Source organism: Daucus carota, chromosome 1 (genome assembly GCF_001625215.2).
Source record: "Daucus carota subsp. sativus chromosome 1, DH1 v3.0, whole genome shotgun sequence".
Taxonomy (NCBI): domain Eukaryota; kingdom Viridiplantae; phylum Streptophyta; class Magnoliopsida; order Apiales; family Apiaceae; genus Daucus; species Daucus carota.
The window spans coordinates 48,675,851-48,693,365 of record NC_030381.2 but is presented as its reverse complement, the minus strand read 5'-3'; the positions used below and the strand labels follow the sequence as shown (position 1 = coordinate 48,693,365).

Sequence of the window (17,515 nt, the reverse complement as noted above, 5' to 3'; positions counted from 1 at the left end):
AAGAAACATAATTAAATTGAATATGATAAAGTTACGTGTACCGGTTTTGTCACAATTCACCTTATTACTGTATAATCTGTTTGAATTATTTGTCACAAATATAATTTTATGTAAAATTTCATCATTCACATAAGTAAAACCCAACACTTGAAGAAAGAGATAAACATCCTTTCACTAAAGAGAGAAAAGAAGAGCAAACAAACACAACTTCAAATTAAAATTTAGGTCTGAAAATTAAAATCACAAAGTCAAGGGGATGGTGCGTGCATATGTATGCGAAAAAAACCCGGGGATTCCGAAACTCAGGGGTGTATTGAATTGAGATTTTAAAGTATTTTCATTCATTCATGAAATCGAGGGTATTCGATTGGGATTATTTAAAATCCATTAAAATCTTGGGGTATTCGATTGAGATTTTAAATTATGCTACAAAATTTGGCGGTATTCAATTAGGATTTTAAATCATCCTTTAAAATTTGATGTATTCAATTGGGATTGTTTAAAATCCGTTAAAATCTGATGGTATTCAAATGATGATGGATTTTTTTGGATTTCATAAAATGATGGATTTTGTGACATTCTTCGGTGTATTTTAAATTTTTTGAAATCCTACCAAAATCCATGAGATTTTGAAACATTGTGCTTAAATCCTATCAACTCTGCCACATTTTATAAAAAATTCACACAAAATCAAAATCAATCCATTAAAATCCATAAACTAAAAACAATCCATTAAAATCTCAATCCAATACAACCCGTTCAATATCAAAAACATGAGTAAAATGTTTATTAAATGACCATAATGCCTCGCATTATTAGAAGAAGAGGGAGTACTAGTAGCAGTGTTCTAAAAATCGCCGAGTCGGCCGAGTACTCATTCCGAGTACTCGTTTTTAACCCCTCGTCCGATCCGAGTTCCGAGTAATCGGGTTCAAAACCGATTTATTAAAAAATCGGTCAGAATTCAGTTTGACTCCGAGTACTCGAGGTCAAAACCGAGTTTGACTTATTAATTTTTTATTGTTTTATTTGAAAATTATTTCAAAAGAGATCAAACGTAAATTTTTATATATTTTGGTCTTTTTTTTGCAAAGTATTGACATTAATTAGAAAGTATATGTGTTTTATCATTAAAACTTGTGAATGATTATTATGTTAAAAACTATCAAACAAGTAACTTTTATTTGAACTTCATTTTTTCAAGTGTGTTATTAAAATATTAATATTATTATATAGTTTATAATTAATCAGTATATAACTATATATGAGAGAAAATATTAATTAAAAAAAATTGCCGATTAGTTATCCGATAACTCATTCCGAGTACTCTCCCGAGTTCCGAGTACTCATTTTTCTAGAACCAAACCGAGTTGGACCGATTTCCGATTTTTACAACCTTGACTAGTAGTATATATTTGACGCACGCCTCGGAAGTGATAAACTGGTCCATTTGAGGCAATCCCCATCTCATTAGTGGACTTAAGTATCACTAGATTTGAGCCGTGATTAACATTCCAAATTCTACTCGTTTTTGTTCACAATGCAAACTAGCTACACGCCTACACTAGGCTAAGGCTAGAGCTTCTACCTTAATCCCAATCGAGACCACCACCGAAAAAATGGTGGTCACTGCTAAATAATCGTGTTTTGCAACTGAATTTAGCAGAAAAACATCCGTAGTTAATTATTGACGTAATATCAACAATCAGCAAGAGGAGAGCGGTAAGAATTTGTAACGGAATTGTCCCGTCCTCATTTTCGTTGTGAAAAATGTTAAATCCATAGCAGCATTTTTACTTCCAGAGCATATTCAATTCTCAGCCTCCTTGCATATACATAAATCATATACTTTAATACAAATTCTTGCAAATTGCTCTCCTTGCATATACATAAATCATATACTTCAATACAAATTCTTGCAAATTGCTCAAGATATTAAAAGATTGCTCTGGATATAATATTTTTCTTCCGTTGCCATTCTAAAAAATTATGAATTATCAATGAAATTAATAAAACTGTTGTAATGTGCTCTTAGCTCGTTACCGAATATATGGAGACTAGAGTGTCAACTTCATAGAAATATGCAAAAAGTTTACTATCATTTCTTACCATGCATGCATGTTCATGCTCTACAAGTCTACAACTACAAGATATGAAGAAATATATTATTGCATGCATGTCTGACTTTTTCTGCTAGCTTTTCGGTTGTTTAATTGGAATATACCCACACTTTTTATTATAGTCTTCGCTAAAATGTGAACAATCGGATATGTTGGTATGGCTACTTGCTAGAGAATATTGAAACCCATCTTCACTTTGTTACTTCCAATTAAGCTTGGTTTGTGTTGGAGAGTTGGTTCAAACAAATGCTTCTCCGCACACTTTCTGATCCCCGTTTTTTTTTCTTTTTCCCCTCCCCAAAAGTTGTCAACATGAAATTAATTAAAAAATTACTTGTTTGATTTTTAGGAAAAGTTATTAAATTTTTTTGATAATATATGATTTATATATTATAACTAATAAAATATGAATCCTGATAGGGATAAGAAACCTCGGAAAGTATATCATTTTAACAAATTTTTTGTTTAAACACATAAATAAAAAAAAAACCCTTTTCACAAATTCAGAATTTTCCATTACATTAATAACATATAAAATTCTATTTACCGTAATTTAAATGTAATATAAACTCTGGTCACTCGGCGGTACTACATTTAATACTTTCTTGCATAGTATTGTTGCGAATAGAAATAGTATGTAATCTTTTGGTTAAAACTAATTAAAAATATTAAAAATAAAAATTATAGTGATAATGTAGTGAAAATTCCAAATCTTTAGATAAATTTTCTTGTTTTTAGTTTTCGAAAGAGAAAACTTTACTTTGTCTGTTATTATATTAAAATAATATATTTATTTATTATAATTTGTACATTAATAATTTATTATTTTTAAAAAGAACTAATCACTAACCGGTTCTTCGGAGTATGGTCACTTTAGCCTGAAATAATCAAGCATCAATTCAATACATTTTATGATAAAAACTTTTTTGACCAGATAAAGTAAATACTTTCTTTGATTAAGTAAATTTTAACAACTATTAAAAAAAATGATAGTTCAATTATAGAAAAAATTCTTCCACAATGCATCTCATAGTATGCAAGTATAACTAGGACTGTGTTATCTTCTTCCATCAATAATAGCAATTAGATTCACAGTCTAAATAAAATTCCAGAGAATTTTGCAACATTGAGATTTCTATCTAATTCAAGCCATCCCACACAAAAATTCATTTGGACCACATTACCCTCGAGCTTTTAGTTGCAGAGTCAGAGTGTAACACTAGGAATATGGCCATAGGCAGCAACTACTAATCTACTATATATTTGGCCCACTAGAAAAGTCTAACATATGTACACTTCGACTATAAAACTGCAGAGAAATAACCTAAATTTTCATGTTTAATTCTTTAGTCTTTAATATGAAGCAAGTTTTGTTTGTGCCATTATTACTATTACTTCCTCTCTTAGCTTTCTCTGCTGACACAAAGGTATTATTACATATGTTGTGAGTTAATGAAGTGTGTGTTTTTGTGACATGGTGTAATAATTGATGGGCTTGTACATGATGTTATGATTCAGGTGTACATAGTTTATTTTGGTGAGCATAGTGGAGAGAAAGCTCTGCATGAGATTGAGGAAGACCATCACTCATACTTGTTTTCTGTGAAGAAAACTGAGGAAGAAGCCAGAGCTTCTCTTCTCTATAGCTACAAGAACATCTTCAATGGTTTCGCGGCTTCGCTTACTCCTGAAGAAGCCGCCAAGTTATCCGGTATATATGCATTGCACATAAGGCATTCTTTTTAGTCCCTGCTGTTTCGAGATCCTGGTTCTGTCATGGACTCATGGGGGTAACTGTGATATATGTTTGTTGTTGAACAGAAAAAGAAGAAGTGGTATTGGTGATTGAGAGCCAGCCAGACAAGTACTCACTGCAGACTACAAGGTCATGGGAGTTTTCAGGGGTAGAAGAAACAAAAGCATGGAGCTTTGTGAAGAACAAGGGAGACAACTTGCTATTAAAATCCAAATATGGGAAAGATGTTATTATTGGGATTTTGGATTCTGGTATATATTTTATCTGTTATTCTGATAATATTATAAATTCCCAATCATTGAGTTTAGTATTATGACACTATAGTTCATTATATATGAGCTGCATGTTGTGATAATTTGCTGGTTGAAACTTTTTGTGTGTGTTTGTGTGTGGTGAGCAATGAATTGACATTGAGGAACTATAACTATGGGAGATGATGAGTGTGTTATTAATCATTATCAGGTGTGTGGCCTGAGTCAAAGAGCTTTAGTGATGAAGCAATGGGACCTATTCCAGAGTCTTGGAAAGGAATCTGCCAAACTGGTGATAATTTTACCACCAAACATTGTAATAGGTGACTCTCTTGCTCTCTTAATCCTCATTATTGGTTATTAATAATTTGCATGTTGAATATAGATAATGTTTTAGGGGTCCGGGTCCTTGACGTGTGTATGTTAATAGCATACATTCAGTAATCAGGGTAAAATTGTCTCATGTTTAACGTTTAATGCTCTTTTTCCCATTGAACGTATGCTACTATCATTCGTATGTTCTGGACCAGCTACAATATTTTAGTAGCGCAAGTTACAACAACCTCTATTATTCTACCATTGTTCATGAATTTAGGATTAGTAATGTATTCTCTAGAAACCTCGTTTGTTCTTACCTTGGACTTAGAAAAATGTCGGGATTGAAATTATCAAAGGAAACAATTTTCATTTGATCAATTAGTCAGTCAGGGTGTCCTACATAGGCAGCTCCTAGTTGGGTGATGAGTTTGTCTATTTCATCAAAAACAAAGATATGAGCTGACCCATTGTGTTATTGATTTTGGCCTTTTATCATCTTGTGACCTTTATTTATTATCTCTTCCAAGTTTCCAACTTTGTTTACACTCTGTACCCTGCTGTGTGATTACTGTTCACTCTCTGCACTATATCCTTGCATCCTTTTCAAGGTTTTGGAAATGATAACTATTATATTTTATTTTATTTTTTTAAATCTAGGGTATATTGTGTTGATTTACAGATAGTGTGCCTGATAAAGATGATTCACTTTTATATGTATGCAATTCTGTCAGTAACACTTTCTTTTTTGATGGTTGGTTCTTGGTTGGTCCTCAAGGTTTACATCAAGCCTGTCAGTCAAAGTTTACAATTATCACCTAGCAAGGTGCTTCTCCAATGCCCATATGATGGTGGGGTATTTGTAAATTGAAAAAAAACACACTGTATTCTGAGGAAACAAATTGCAGAGCACTGTAAAACTGTTTACATCTTCTTGACAGCTTTGAATTGTGTCCTTGATTGTTTCACAATTAGAAAATATAAATCAGATTAATACATGTGAATAAACCTTAGCAATTAGGACTACCTAATTGTTTTAAATTGAGTTGTTAATCTTGTTTGTTTTTTTTTTTTGCAGGAAAATAATTGGAGCTAGGTACTACCTGAAAGGCTATCAGAAGTTCTATGGCACTCTGAACAGGACCCTGGATTATCAATCACCGCGTGACAAGGATGGCCATGGAAGTCATACAGCATCGACTGCAGCAGGGCGGGTTGTCCCTAAAGTCTCTGCGCTTGGTGGCTTTGCCTATGGCACAGCCTCAGGAGGTGCACCACTTGCCCGTTTAGCAATCTACAAAGTTTGCTGGCCAATACCTAAGAAGGGAAAAGAAGAAGGAAACACATGCACGGAGATAGACATGCTAGCAGCCATGGATGATGCAGTGGCTGATGGCGTTCATGTTATAAGTCTTTCCATTGGTACACAAAAACCTGTGGCATATGATCAAGATGCTCTAGCCATCGGAGCGCTTCATGCTGCTAAAAAGAACATTGTGGTGTCCTGCAGTGCTGGCAATTCTGGTCCTTCCCCAGCAACATTGTCTAATCCAGCTCCTTGGGTTATTACAGTTGGTGCAAGCAGCTTGGATCGCTCTTTCATTGCCCCGGTTATACTTGGAAATGGCATGAAAGTTGAGGTAAATTTGTAAAACAAGATATAGCTAACAGTTTAATAATTGCTGTATTGAGAGAGTCTTGTCCAGGATGTGGATATTTAAAACCTAATTCTCTGTACCAAAATAACCAGGGACAAACAGTGACTCCATACAAGCTGAAAAGAAAGATGTACCCACTAGTTCATGCAGCACAAGTACTTGATCATAGCTTTGACCCGAAAAATTCTACAGCAATGTAATTCTCAGTATTTACTTCCTACAATTCATACTAGAACATACATATCTTAAGAGATGAATTGATCATACATAGATTAAATCTTGCAGGCAATGCTTACCAGGATCTCTATCACCTCAGAAGGCCAGAGGGAAAATTGTCTTTTGCTTGAGAGGAAATGGAACAAGAATTGGAAAAGGCCTGGAGGTGAAAAGGGTTGGTGCTGCTGGTTATATCTTGGGGAACAGCCCTGCAAACGGAGCAGAGTTGGCTGTTGATTGTCATGTTCTCCCTGCGACAGCAGTCACTTCAGAAGACGCCATAAAAATTTCCAAGTACATTAATTCTACAAAGAATCCAACGGCGTATATTGTGCGTGCAGTCACAAAATTATATAGTAAACCTGCACCTTACATGGCTGCCTTCACCAGCAGGGGGCCAAACGTGATTTCACCTGACATTCTCAAGGTTATTAGCAAGTATTTCTTCAACTATAATTTTTTTTGCCACAATAGTTGCAGTCGAGTCAATTCCATGTTCTGATAAGTTAGAGATCTCAGGCCTGTTTTTTTTTCTGGATTACATGGCAGCCTGATATCACAGCTCCAGGTCTGAATATATTGGCAGCATGGACTGAAGGAAATTCGCCTACCAAGCTGGAAAGTGATACTCGAGTTGTCAAGTATAACATACTCTCTGGAACTTCTATGTCTTGCCCTCATGTGGCTGGCGTCGCTGCATTACTTAGAGCTGCCCATCCTAGTTGGAGCAATGCTGCCATAAGATCTGCTATTATGACCTCAGGTATGCACACTCTCAGAGAACAACATAAGCAGAATACCATCTCAAACACAAAATCAATAATTGTTCTTGATTCTCTAATGTCCATGCGCTAAATTCTCCAATGTTTTACACATCTAACTTGCAGCTGGACTACTGAACAACGAAGGTAGGCTCATAACTGATGCATCCCAAATAACCTTAGCAGATCCCTTCCAGTATGGCTCCGGCCATTTCAGGCCAGAACTGGCAGCAGATCCTGGACTGGTATACGATGCTACACATAAAGATTATCTTCTCTTCCTCTGCGCTTCTGGACTAAAAGTCGTCGATCCAGTCTACAAGTGTCCAAAAAATCCACCTGCCACATACAATCTCAACTATCCTTCCCTGGCAATTCCAAACCTCAATGGCACCAAAATTGTCAAGAGAACAGTCACCAATGTTGGCGGCAGCAAGGGCGTCTACTTTGTCAGGGTTAACCCGCCTATCGGATACTCTGTAAAGGTCTTTCCACCTGTGTTGGTTTTTAGTCATGTTGGCCAGCAGAAGAGTTTCACCATAACAGTGAAAGCAAATAAAAAGAAGGCTGAAAAGAGTGGTGACTACTCATTTGGATGGTATACATGGACTGATGGATTCCACATTGTGAGAAGTCCCATGGCTGTGTCATCTGCATAGTTCTCATCAACATGATATAATTTTCTCATGAATTTATCGAGTAGTTTGTTATCCTTATAATTACAATACAAAGAAGGATTTGAGATTTAGGCGAAATAGAAATTTCTGACACTTGTGCTATAATGTTCTTCCTATTTTTTGGACACATTTGGATCATGACTTCTCAAATCTTGCCACTGGAATCATGAACTCAGTAGAACTTGCATCTACATTTCCCATTAGAATCTTGAGATTGTTCAACACCACATGGCTCTTCTTACTCTTTAACTCATTCACCTCAAAACTCAAAAGTCATTAAGATTGAAAGATATTTTTCAAGTACTCACCCCATAACTTTTTACATGTCCGACTTTTGACCGATCAAATTGACTATGCTTTGACTCAAATATATATATATTATATAATTGAGAAAAATAATAAAAATCATATCATTAAAAAGTATATTTAGTCTATTTTAATATGCAACTTTCAAATTTTAAAAATAATAAATAGATAATTTGTAATGTTTAGACAAAAATTGATCAATTTGATTGTTCGAAAACAAAAGAGGACGAGGACGGAGAGAGTAGTTAAGAAATTCTAACATTTTATGAAAAATACTGCAACTATTTATTGGGTTTACAACTACTTTTTATTAGGTGGAACATTTTTATCTGATAGGAAATTTTTGTGCTAGCAGGAGTCAAATAATAAGTTGTGAACCAACAGAAATATGCGGCCTTTGTTGACTGTACTTGTACTTTCGTGAAACTGCGAAGTCAATCACAAACGGGCCAGCTTTGGCTAAGCCCATTAACTCAGCGATATATTTAACTAAGCAAGCCCTTTATAAAATTGCATTACAAGCGAATATCAATGCCTAAAACTTTTGTCAAGGGAGATCTTCTAATAAAGTCGTCTTTCACACTTTTTCTTATGATGCATATACAGTTTTATCTCTTGAAAAAAAAACGCAATTTAATATGTTGTCAACAAATAAAAATACATAATTTTATTATTGTCCATAAAATAATTACTCCTCTCATCTTCTGATGCAGGAATTCCTGAAAAACATTTCATAACACATCATCATATCATCATGCGCAAAATCAAGTAAACTTACGTGCATTAACAATAATAATATAGTAATAATGGAGGTAAAAGATGAGATGAAAGTCCTAATCATCATAGCCCTAAAATTTCTTATAATGGACCACAAAGAGAAGACAAGTGTGTAGAATTTGTAAAATATCGAAGAAGGTTGGAAGTGGTTTGAGCTAGTTTAAAATTGTGATATATGATTTAACCGTGTTTTAAAAATCATCGATTTAATCGATTAATCCTGATTAATCCTCTATGAGGTGGCTAGCCGATTCGATTTTTGAAATCCGATTAATTCTTAGAAAATATTTCTCAAACAAAGTATATATAATAGATTATTAAAAATGAATATTATATAACTTTAAATATGAACAATCATAAAATTTATGATATTGTAAATATATTTGTTATTAAATAACTAATATAATAATAACTAAATATTAAAAATAATATTTTAATATTAAATATAACCGATTTTACTCCGATTAATCCCCGATTTTCGATTAATCCTGAATCGGTAGCTCAACCGATTTGGTCTGATTCCCGATTTCTGTAATACAGCCCATGAATAATTTATATCAAAAAAGTTAAAAAAAAAAGTTAAACCGTCGATTTAAACCAGTTCCGAACTTAACTTTAAACCAATTTCTGATGAGTTATGATTTATTATATAGATAGATAATTTTTCTTTTAAAATTAAAAATAACACACATCCCGAGATTTAAAGGCTCTTGGAGTTATCGGTTAGCTATATATGCCAAAGGAATAAAATAATATAAACATGTTATTCAAGATTATGACAACTCTAACTGTAATCACAAATACAAAGTCATATTCTTTATAAAGCACATCCATAGAATATCCATATCAGTTCACCGCATAATTCAAACTAACATAATTGCTTATAGGGATATCAAATAACAATATACAAAATAATACCAGAATCATGCAATAATTATGAAAATTCATAATAACGTCTTGCTAAAAATAATGTACTAAACTTTTGAAGTTGTCGTGTTGGACAAAAGTTAAATGCACAGCTGTTATATATCCATGGAGGCATGGACCACTAATTATACGATATATTTCCAATTCCGGTACCCATTGCTTTCCATTTCTTTGGGATTTCAGATTATAAAATGTATACATCGACTAGCAAATATTCCGTTTAAGATAAAAGAGGCCTTCAAAGTTCAAACGACTTGAGATCCAGTTGATTTAGGTTGTCGTGGCTTAAACACAAAATTGTAAGACTCGAACGCTATGTACAAAATCTCTAAATTATTGAAACGTCAAGATCAGAAAACAGGATGAAAGTACGTTAGGTATTTTGTTTGCTTATACGACATCAAAGTGGAAGTAAATGGAAGAGCGGCGGCTGACAACGTGGCACCGAAGACAACTTTAGATTCTCTCTCTCTCTTTTGTGCATTAGCGTCTCTAGCCAACATTCACACGTACGTCTTGTATCTTCAACACCGCTATGAAGTAGGTGTTTTTTGAGGAGTGGACGGCAACGACGCAGCTGCCGTTGGATCCGCCGAGTAGCATGCATACTTAGCTTCATATCCACGGTTCAACCCTAATCATTACCTACTAATTAACTACACCCTCCGTCCCATATTTCACTGTTTGGACGAAAAATAAGACTCCTATAAAACATAGTTACATAATGTTTTTTTAAAATTTTATTTTTTTGAATAAAAATTTATACATCAAACTTTTATTTAGAAAAAATAAAATTTTTAAAAAATATTATGGAGTTGTACCTTAAAGAGTGTGTATAAATATAACTTCAGCTCAATATAAAATTTAATTAACTAGTTTGTATTTAATGTTTTTATTAATTTATATTAATTTCTTTCTGATTCTGATTACGTTATCGATTATATATGGTATTTTTATTTACTTGTTTGCGGTTTTTGTTTTCATGTGCGTACAAAGTGGATCGGAGAGATTACATGCATCAAGATGGTAGTAAGATTGACGGATCAGATATTTGTGCAACACAATTTAGATGATCAGAGCAGTGTTACAGAAATCGGGAATCGGACCTAATCGGCTGAGCTACTGATTCAGGGATTAATCGGAAATCGGAGATTAATCGGAGTGAAAATCAGATTTATTTTAATATTAAAATATTAAGTTATTATTATATTAGCTATTTAGTAACTATTATATTTGCTATATTCATAAACTCTATAATTATTCATATTTAAAGTAATATAGTATTTTAATTTTAATAATTTATCATATATACTTCGATTAAGAAATATATATAAGGATTAATCGGATTTCAAAGATCGAATCGGTGACCGACTTTGCAGAGGATTAATCGGGGATTAATCGGTTAAATCGGGGATTTTTAGAACACCAGCTCAGAGACACAATTTTCTTTAAAGAAATTAAATTGAGGAAGAACTAAAAAGACGTAGAATATAACAAACGAATTTAAATCTTGTTTGATTAAATACAGAAAAGAAATGAGATTCTTTTCCTGAAATGCAATGTGGGTAGCTGCAGAGTAGGCCAATTAGTGAGACTAGCTAGCTAGTCCCCGTCCAAAACTTGCACATCTCCTTTTCCAATTAACACTTTATCTGCTCATGGCATATATGTACTGAAATCGTGTGGATCATTTGAAATACTCTTTCTGTGGTGTGTTAGTTTCTATACGGTTTTTCTTGAAACATCTTTCTCAATTACATATATTTTAAAAATAATAACACTTTATAATACAAAATACTTATAACATCGTGGCAAAAAAAAAAAATACTTATAACATAAATAATCGATTATATCTATTACTCCCTCCGTCCCCTTCAATTATTTACCTAGGGATGAGGCTCGGCACGTATTCTAATACTCTCGTAAAATATAGTTTGATAAATTATTTTAAACTTTTTTCTTCGAAATATATATATTTATTATCTAAATTTTTATAAAAAAAAAGGAAAATTTCAAAAAAAAGTTATGAAACTGTATATGCGCCTTAAAATGCGTGTCGAATAATGAAAAAAATTATAATGAAATGACAGGAACAGAGGGGGTACTATATTATTTACATGATATATATATGTGTGTGTATGTATATGTATATATATAAACTATTCTATGGAGTGCAGGGAGTATTTATATAGGAAACATGACTTTTTTCTTGAATTTTTTGATATTCAAATGATAATTTTTGAAATTTATTAATTTAATAGACGTTTGGTATTTAATTTATCAGAATTAAGTCACTTATTTTATGATACAGTATCCTTACTTATATTTTTTAGAAAAAGGTAAAAAATAAGATAAATAAAAATGAAGTCGAATATATTCACATACCTGTAAAAATAAGATAAATAAAAATGAAGTCGTATAATATACTTAAGTATGATGAATAAAGTAAAAATCATTGAAAAAATTGTCATATAAATAAATCAATGCGACACCTTCGAGGAATGTGTATGCGGTTTCAAAATTAAAAAATGTATAATGCAGTAAGGTTTTATGCTTCAGATTGAGGATACATCTTAACAGTATACGGCAATTAAATTCAGATTAGTTTAATTAATCTACGCATGTGTTTGGTATTAAATTAAGAGTGTAAATCGTAAAACAGAGATAAGATGAACATCGAAGACAAATTCCAAACAGGCAAGTCAATTATTACTGTACAACACACGCACAAGCTAACACTACATATAATACTATAATATCAGAGAGCCGTGAGATCCAAGTAACAACTATCTGTCCTTTTTCTAATCATACATCTGTATTATCCTTGTATATTCCTTAACTCCTTAATTTCAAAACAAGTACTTTAGGTATGACTTTCTAAAAGAAATAGGAATTATTAAAAAAAAATCACTATAACCTCAAATAATATAACAAGAGAATGTAATTGGAAAATGATGTCCAACTCCATGTTTTTACAATTGGGTGAAATTTGGAGCATGTTTGTCTCCCGCTAAAAAATTAAAGCTATACATAATTTTAGACCGAAAAATATATGTTTGTATGATAAATTAAAAATTGATTTAAAATCATATACTAATTTACGGTGGGTGTTTGGTCTGGGCATAAAAGTTTGGCTTCTGAGTTTATAAGTTAGAATCATTTATTCGCATCGTTTGTGTAAAAAATCAAAAAATATTTATAAAAAGTTGAGAATATTATTTTTTGTTTCATTGCTTAATTCTACTTCATTCCCAAACACTTTAATCACTTAAAAAAAAATCTTAATTTGCTTCTAATTTTTATTTTATTTTTTTTAATTTAAAGAAGAAGTACTTATTTTAATCTCACTCAAACAGCCCATTAAAGTCATTTGAACTCTTGACTTGATTTTCAAACTATTTTTGATAAAAACTGTATAAGTGATAATTTACTTATAAATCATTTTTATTTTATAATTATATTTTTAATAAGTTATGAATGATTAATAAATCAAAATTATCAGACAAGTATTTTAAACTCCTAACTTATATCACATAAATCTCATAACTCGTAATTTTGATTTGTGCATCTGATAACAACATTTCATCGCACATATATATTATCAAACCAAAGTAAATTTTCCCGAAAAAAATCTTCAATAGCTTTCATTCAGAAAAGATAACATCGTAATTAAATACTTGGCGATAAATAGCTGCACATTTTAAAAATTGTAGAGCAAAATATGTCAATAGTAAAATGACCTGGAGACTTTACAGAAATGCAGAAAGTGAGGTGACACAGAAAGCTAGGGCCACACTCAACACTTTTGTTTTTACATCCAATTTTAAATAGTGACTAATCCACGCCATCTCATTACGAGACAAATAAATCACCTTCACCGTTCTACTATAAATTCAACCCTATTTCCCCCACCATCTTCCAATTCTTACTTCCATTCCTCTCTCTCAATAACACTCTTCCGTAATCACATTTTTTTTTATTATTATATTCTCGCCAGCATGGCCGATCAAGAATTCCAAGAATTTCAAGAATCTGATATAATTTTTGGCGAAAATGATAGAGAAGACCGATATGATCAAAGAGCTAGAGATATGTGGCACCAACATGTGAATTCCAAGAAGCCGAAGAGGAACAAGAAGAAGAAGAATTCACGGCCGGTGAACATACCGGAAAATGCTTCTGCACCGGGGAAAAATTCTCCGTGGTTCTACGAGAACGGAGAATTTTATGAGGAAGATGAAGATGTGAGTATAACGCCGCCCCACGTGATACTGGGGCGGCGGATGAACGGGAAGATGGCGTTCTCGGTGAACACCGGGAGTGGGAGAACATTGAAGGGAAGGGAATTAAGTTATGTCCGGAATTCAATTCTAAGGATGACTGGCTTTCTTGAATCGTAAAGCTATGACTAGATAGTTAGTAGTATTAATTTTAGTGTTGTTATTGCAAGGGGATTAATAATACTATTATTCTTTTCTTTTTCTTGTCTTAATTGGCATAATCTTTTTATTATCTTCCAAGATTGTATCATTAGAATTAGGGTGATATATATATATATATATATATATATATATATATATATATATATATGTATATGTATCCTGTGATTATGAAATTCATAAGAATATCATGAGTAATATGCTGTATCTGATTATATTTAGTAGAGGTATTGAAAATACTATTGATGTTTATAATATTCTGCCATTGCTTATGTGTTTGATGTAGCAATCTGAATCATATTTAAGAAGATGAGCATGTACAGTATGTACTATGTAGCTTCAATTCTCATGTGGTGATAAGTCAATAACAACCCGGTTGCATATGAAAATGTTTAAAATATAACATAATATTCATATAATTTTCTGATATTTTAAAATTTTAGATGAACGGTTTCTTAATATAGTATCAGAATTTAGCTGAGAGTGTGTTTAGTTTTTAGAAAATTCTCAAATGAGATGAAATGTTAAAATATAACATATTTATATGAAACTTTCTCTAGTATCTTAATGTTGTGTTTGGTTAGGGAATGTAATGAGATGAGCAAATATAAATGAAAATAATAGAAGTAGAAGGAAAGTTTTGAAAAGAAATTGAGTGAGTGAAAATCGTTATGATAAAATTTGAGAACAAAATGAGTATATGAATCGGGTATTCTTTCTCAAATTGGGATGTGATATCTAGTATCTGGGTAAGAATTGCAATGAAAGAATAAATAGAATTTATAAATATTTATCTATAATATAATTCAAGTTTCATTTGTTACTTTCATTTTCATTCATCCTGACCAAACATAGTATAACATTTTAGATGAACGACCCCTTAATTAAAATCAGTCTAATTAAGCACCGTATTGAAACAGGTGGTGGTGGGTCTGTATATGATTAGCGCCTGATGTAATGTGTTCCCGTTCACATTGTGCTACTGTTTTTGTATATACTAGGCCGGGGACAATGGACGGACATTATTTTTTCTACACAACAAATATGAAATAGACAATACTTTATTACTTTCGTTGTTAATATTCTGTTTATGTTACAGTAAACTCATTATCATGTACAGATTGATCGCTTAATTTAGTGGGAGACTGATCTGTAATCGCTTCTTTTTTAAATAAAATCTGGCATGTTTATGTTGGGTACATATATGTGGAATTAAATTATGAGTCTGCTAGTCCACTGATGTGGTGAGTTCATATTTGAGATCCAGACAACTAGACCGAGAATCTTGACTTTACTGCTAATCACTTCCTTGTATCATGATCCAGATGACATGCGCAATTAAAAATGAGTAAAAAATATTTTTGTTTTAGCATGTGTCTCTTTACAAATACAAAGTAAATTAAATAAATTTCAAGGGCGATACATAGTTTTAATTATATTCGTTCTATTTATCTCACTAAATAAAACTGACATTAATATGGGAAAATGCTCGCATTAAACTGCGAGGGAAGTACTCCGGCGCAGCAAGAAGAATAATATCGTATGGCAAACTTCCGGTCGACCCCACTGAAATGTGAAATTTTTATAAAGTATAAATTTTTATAATGGAAGTATTTATTCTGAGAAATTTGATTTGACGATTAATAGATTCGAATTAGTTAACCAGATTATATATTTTACTAATTTTTATTATTTTGATTTACACATTGGTATCTTTAATTTTGATATATTTTTTAAATCATAATTCCCATTTTTGATTATTATTATTGTTAATACGATTTAAAATTTTGATCATTCGTGAATAATTTGATCAACAAAAAGTATATAGATATATGCAAATAAGCGGATGTATGCTTCGTTTAATTAAAATTATACAATTTTATTTGTTACTAATCAAGATTGTCCATGTACCTAACTGATTAGTAGTATGTACTTTAGAAAAAGTGATTTCGTGACCTAGTTATAATAATTAAGTAAATACAGCAAAGCCACGTGTAACATCTGATAACGTTAGCTACACGTGTCAATGACTAAATACTTCTTGTGTTTGAGAATGACGTCCATGATCAGAAATGAGTTGCGGATTGATTAACTAGTAAAATTAACTCTGGTCTTCGGTTATGTTTGTTTCTGTGAGATGTGGTATTATACATTTGCCCGGTCACTTTGATATCATTCTTTTCAAACATAAGTCTATCCGGCCTGATTTTGATTTTCTCCGAACAAACTACACAGGCGGAGAGCAAGTGATAAATACAAGTATATTTTTTCTCTTCATTTTATGTAATTTCTTTTCTTAACTTGTAAAAGTTTGACTACATATAATATTTTCTTTAACTACACTCATTTTATATATTAATATTAGTTTGTGTCCTTTTTCTTATTTTGTCTACTAAATTATATTTTTCTTCTTCTTAATTTCAGTGTCACATCCTATATATATTTTGCTTCATGGTATAGTGAGAGACTAACAGTAATATATTGATCGTGAAGTCGATAGAATTTATATTCTGTTATTGTGATTAATAATGTATAAAATATCACAGGAGCAATGAATTCGATATAATTTGTATTCTGTTATTGTAATTAACAGTGTATCAAATATCATAGGAGTTATATTTTATATGACCGTTCTTATGATTTATCCAGAATTTTTGATGTAATTTATCTTAAATTAATCACTGTATTATTTATATTTGAAAAGATATATCTAATTTTTAATTTAAGAAAATTTTTGGATTCATCCCGTCCACCGTTCAACTCTTTAAGAAAATAAATAAATATTTAACCAGCACCAATGCTTTGGTGCAAGGTGATAACAGTTGACGAATACATGCGTGTAACATACATCGCAAACACCTAACTTACAAGTATTAACCGATTTAATTATCTCTCCGTCTCAAACTATTACGTATAGATTCCTTTAAGCTCCAAAAGAAAGATTGGGTGGTTGTTAGGGCACATACAAGTCATCTAATTATTTTAACTCTTTTGACCAAGAATATTTAATCAAAATACATAGTTATATTCTGTTAGTTGAGTCAAGAATTTAAAATGTTAAGGAATCCATTATCATCTTACGCTGGTCTTGGTCTGTAATGTTTTTTAGTTGATGAATCAGCTTTTATCTAAACTAGACCATCAAAGTCTTTTAATAGTTATAAATGTCCAAGTTGATCCATAAAATATACTCTTCCATCCCTTATTAGCTCCCTTTTTTCTTAATTATATATATTGTTCAAAGACAAATTAATTACATTGATTTATATTTAATTTGTATACCCGAGACCTATTAGAATATATTGCATGTAT

General features: G+C 31.8%; 2 protein-coding genes across 2 annotated transcripts; both read left to right on the top strand.

Moving 5' to 3' along the window:
- The first annotated feature begins 3,389 nt into the window (after window positions 1-3,389).
- On the top strand, window positions 3,390-7,960 carry LOC108226844 (subtilisin-like protease SBT5.6). Its single transcript, XM_017401870.2, has 9 exons — window positions 3,390-3,547; window positions 3,639-3,831; window positions 3,942-4,127; window positions 4,339-4,450; window positions 5,521-6,082; window positions 6,193-6,296; window positions 6,386-6,743; window positions 6,866-7,079; window positions 7,204-7,960. The coding sequence occupies exons 1-9, from the start codon at window positions 3,455-3,457 to the stop codon at window positions 7,734-7,736; spliced, it is 2,355 nt and encodes a 784-aa protein (XP_017257359.1). The 5' UTR covers window positions 3,390-3,454; the 3' UTR covers window positions 7,737-7,960.
- Window positions 7,961-13,762: 5,802 nt separating this feature from the next.
- LOC108195365 (protein S40-1) lies at window positions 13,763-14,164 on the top strand. Its single transcript, XM_017362328.2, has one exon. The coding sequence runs from the start codon at window positions 13,763-13,765 to the stop codon at window positions 14,162-14,164; it is 402 nt and encodes a 133-aa protein (XP_017217817.1).
- The last annotated feature ends 3,351 nt before the right edge of the window (window positions 14,165-17,515 follow it).

What these genes read in the sequence shown, in the direction of transcription:
- LOC108195365 (XM_017362328.2), top strand. Translation starts at nt 13,763, where the DNA reads ATGGCCGATCAAGAATTCCAAGAATTTCAAGAATCTGATATAATTTTT.
- LOC108226844 (XM_017401870.2), top strand. Translation starts at nt 3,455, where the DNA reads ATGTTTAATTCTTTAGTCTTTAATATGAAGCAAGTTTTGTTTGTGCCA. An exon ending in TATTGGGATTTTGGATTCTG is followed by an intron (nt 4,128 to 4,338) that starts GTATATATTTTA and finishes AATCATTATCAG; the next exon opens with GTGTGTGGCCTGAGTCAAAG. An exon ending in ACCACCAAACATTGTAATAG is followed by an intron (nt 4,451 to 5,520) that starts GTGACTCTCTTG and finishes TTTTTTTTGCAG; the next exon opens with GAAAATAATTGGAGCTAGGT.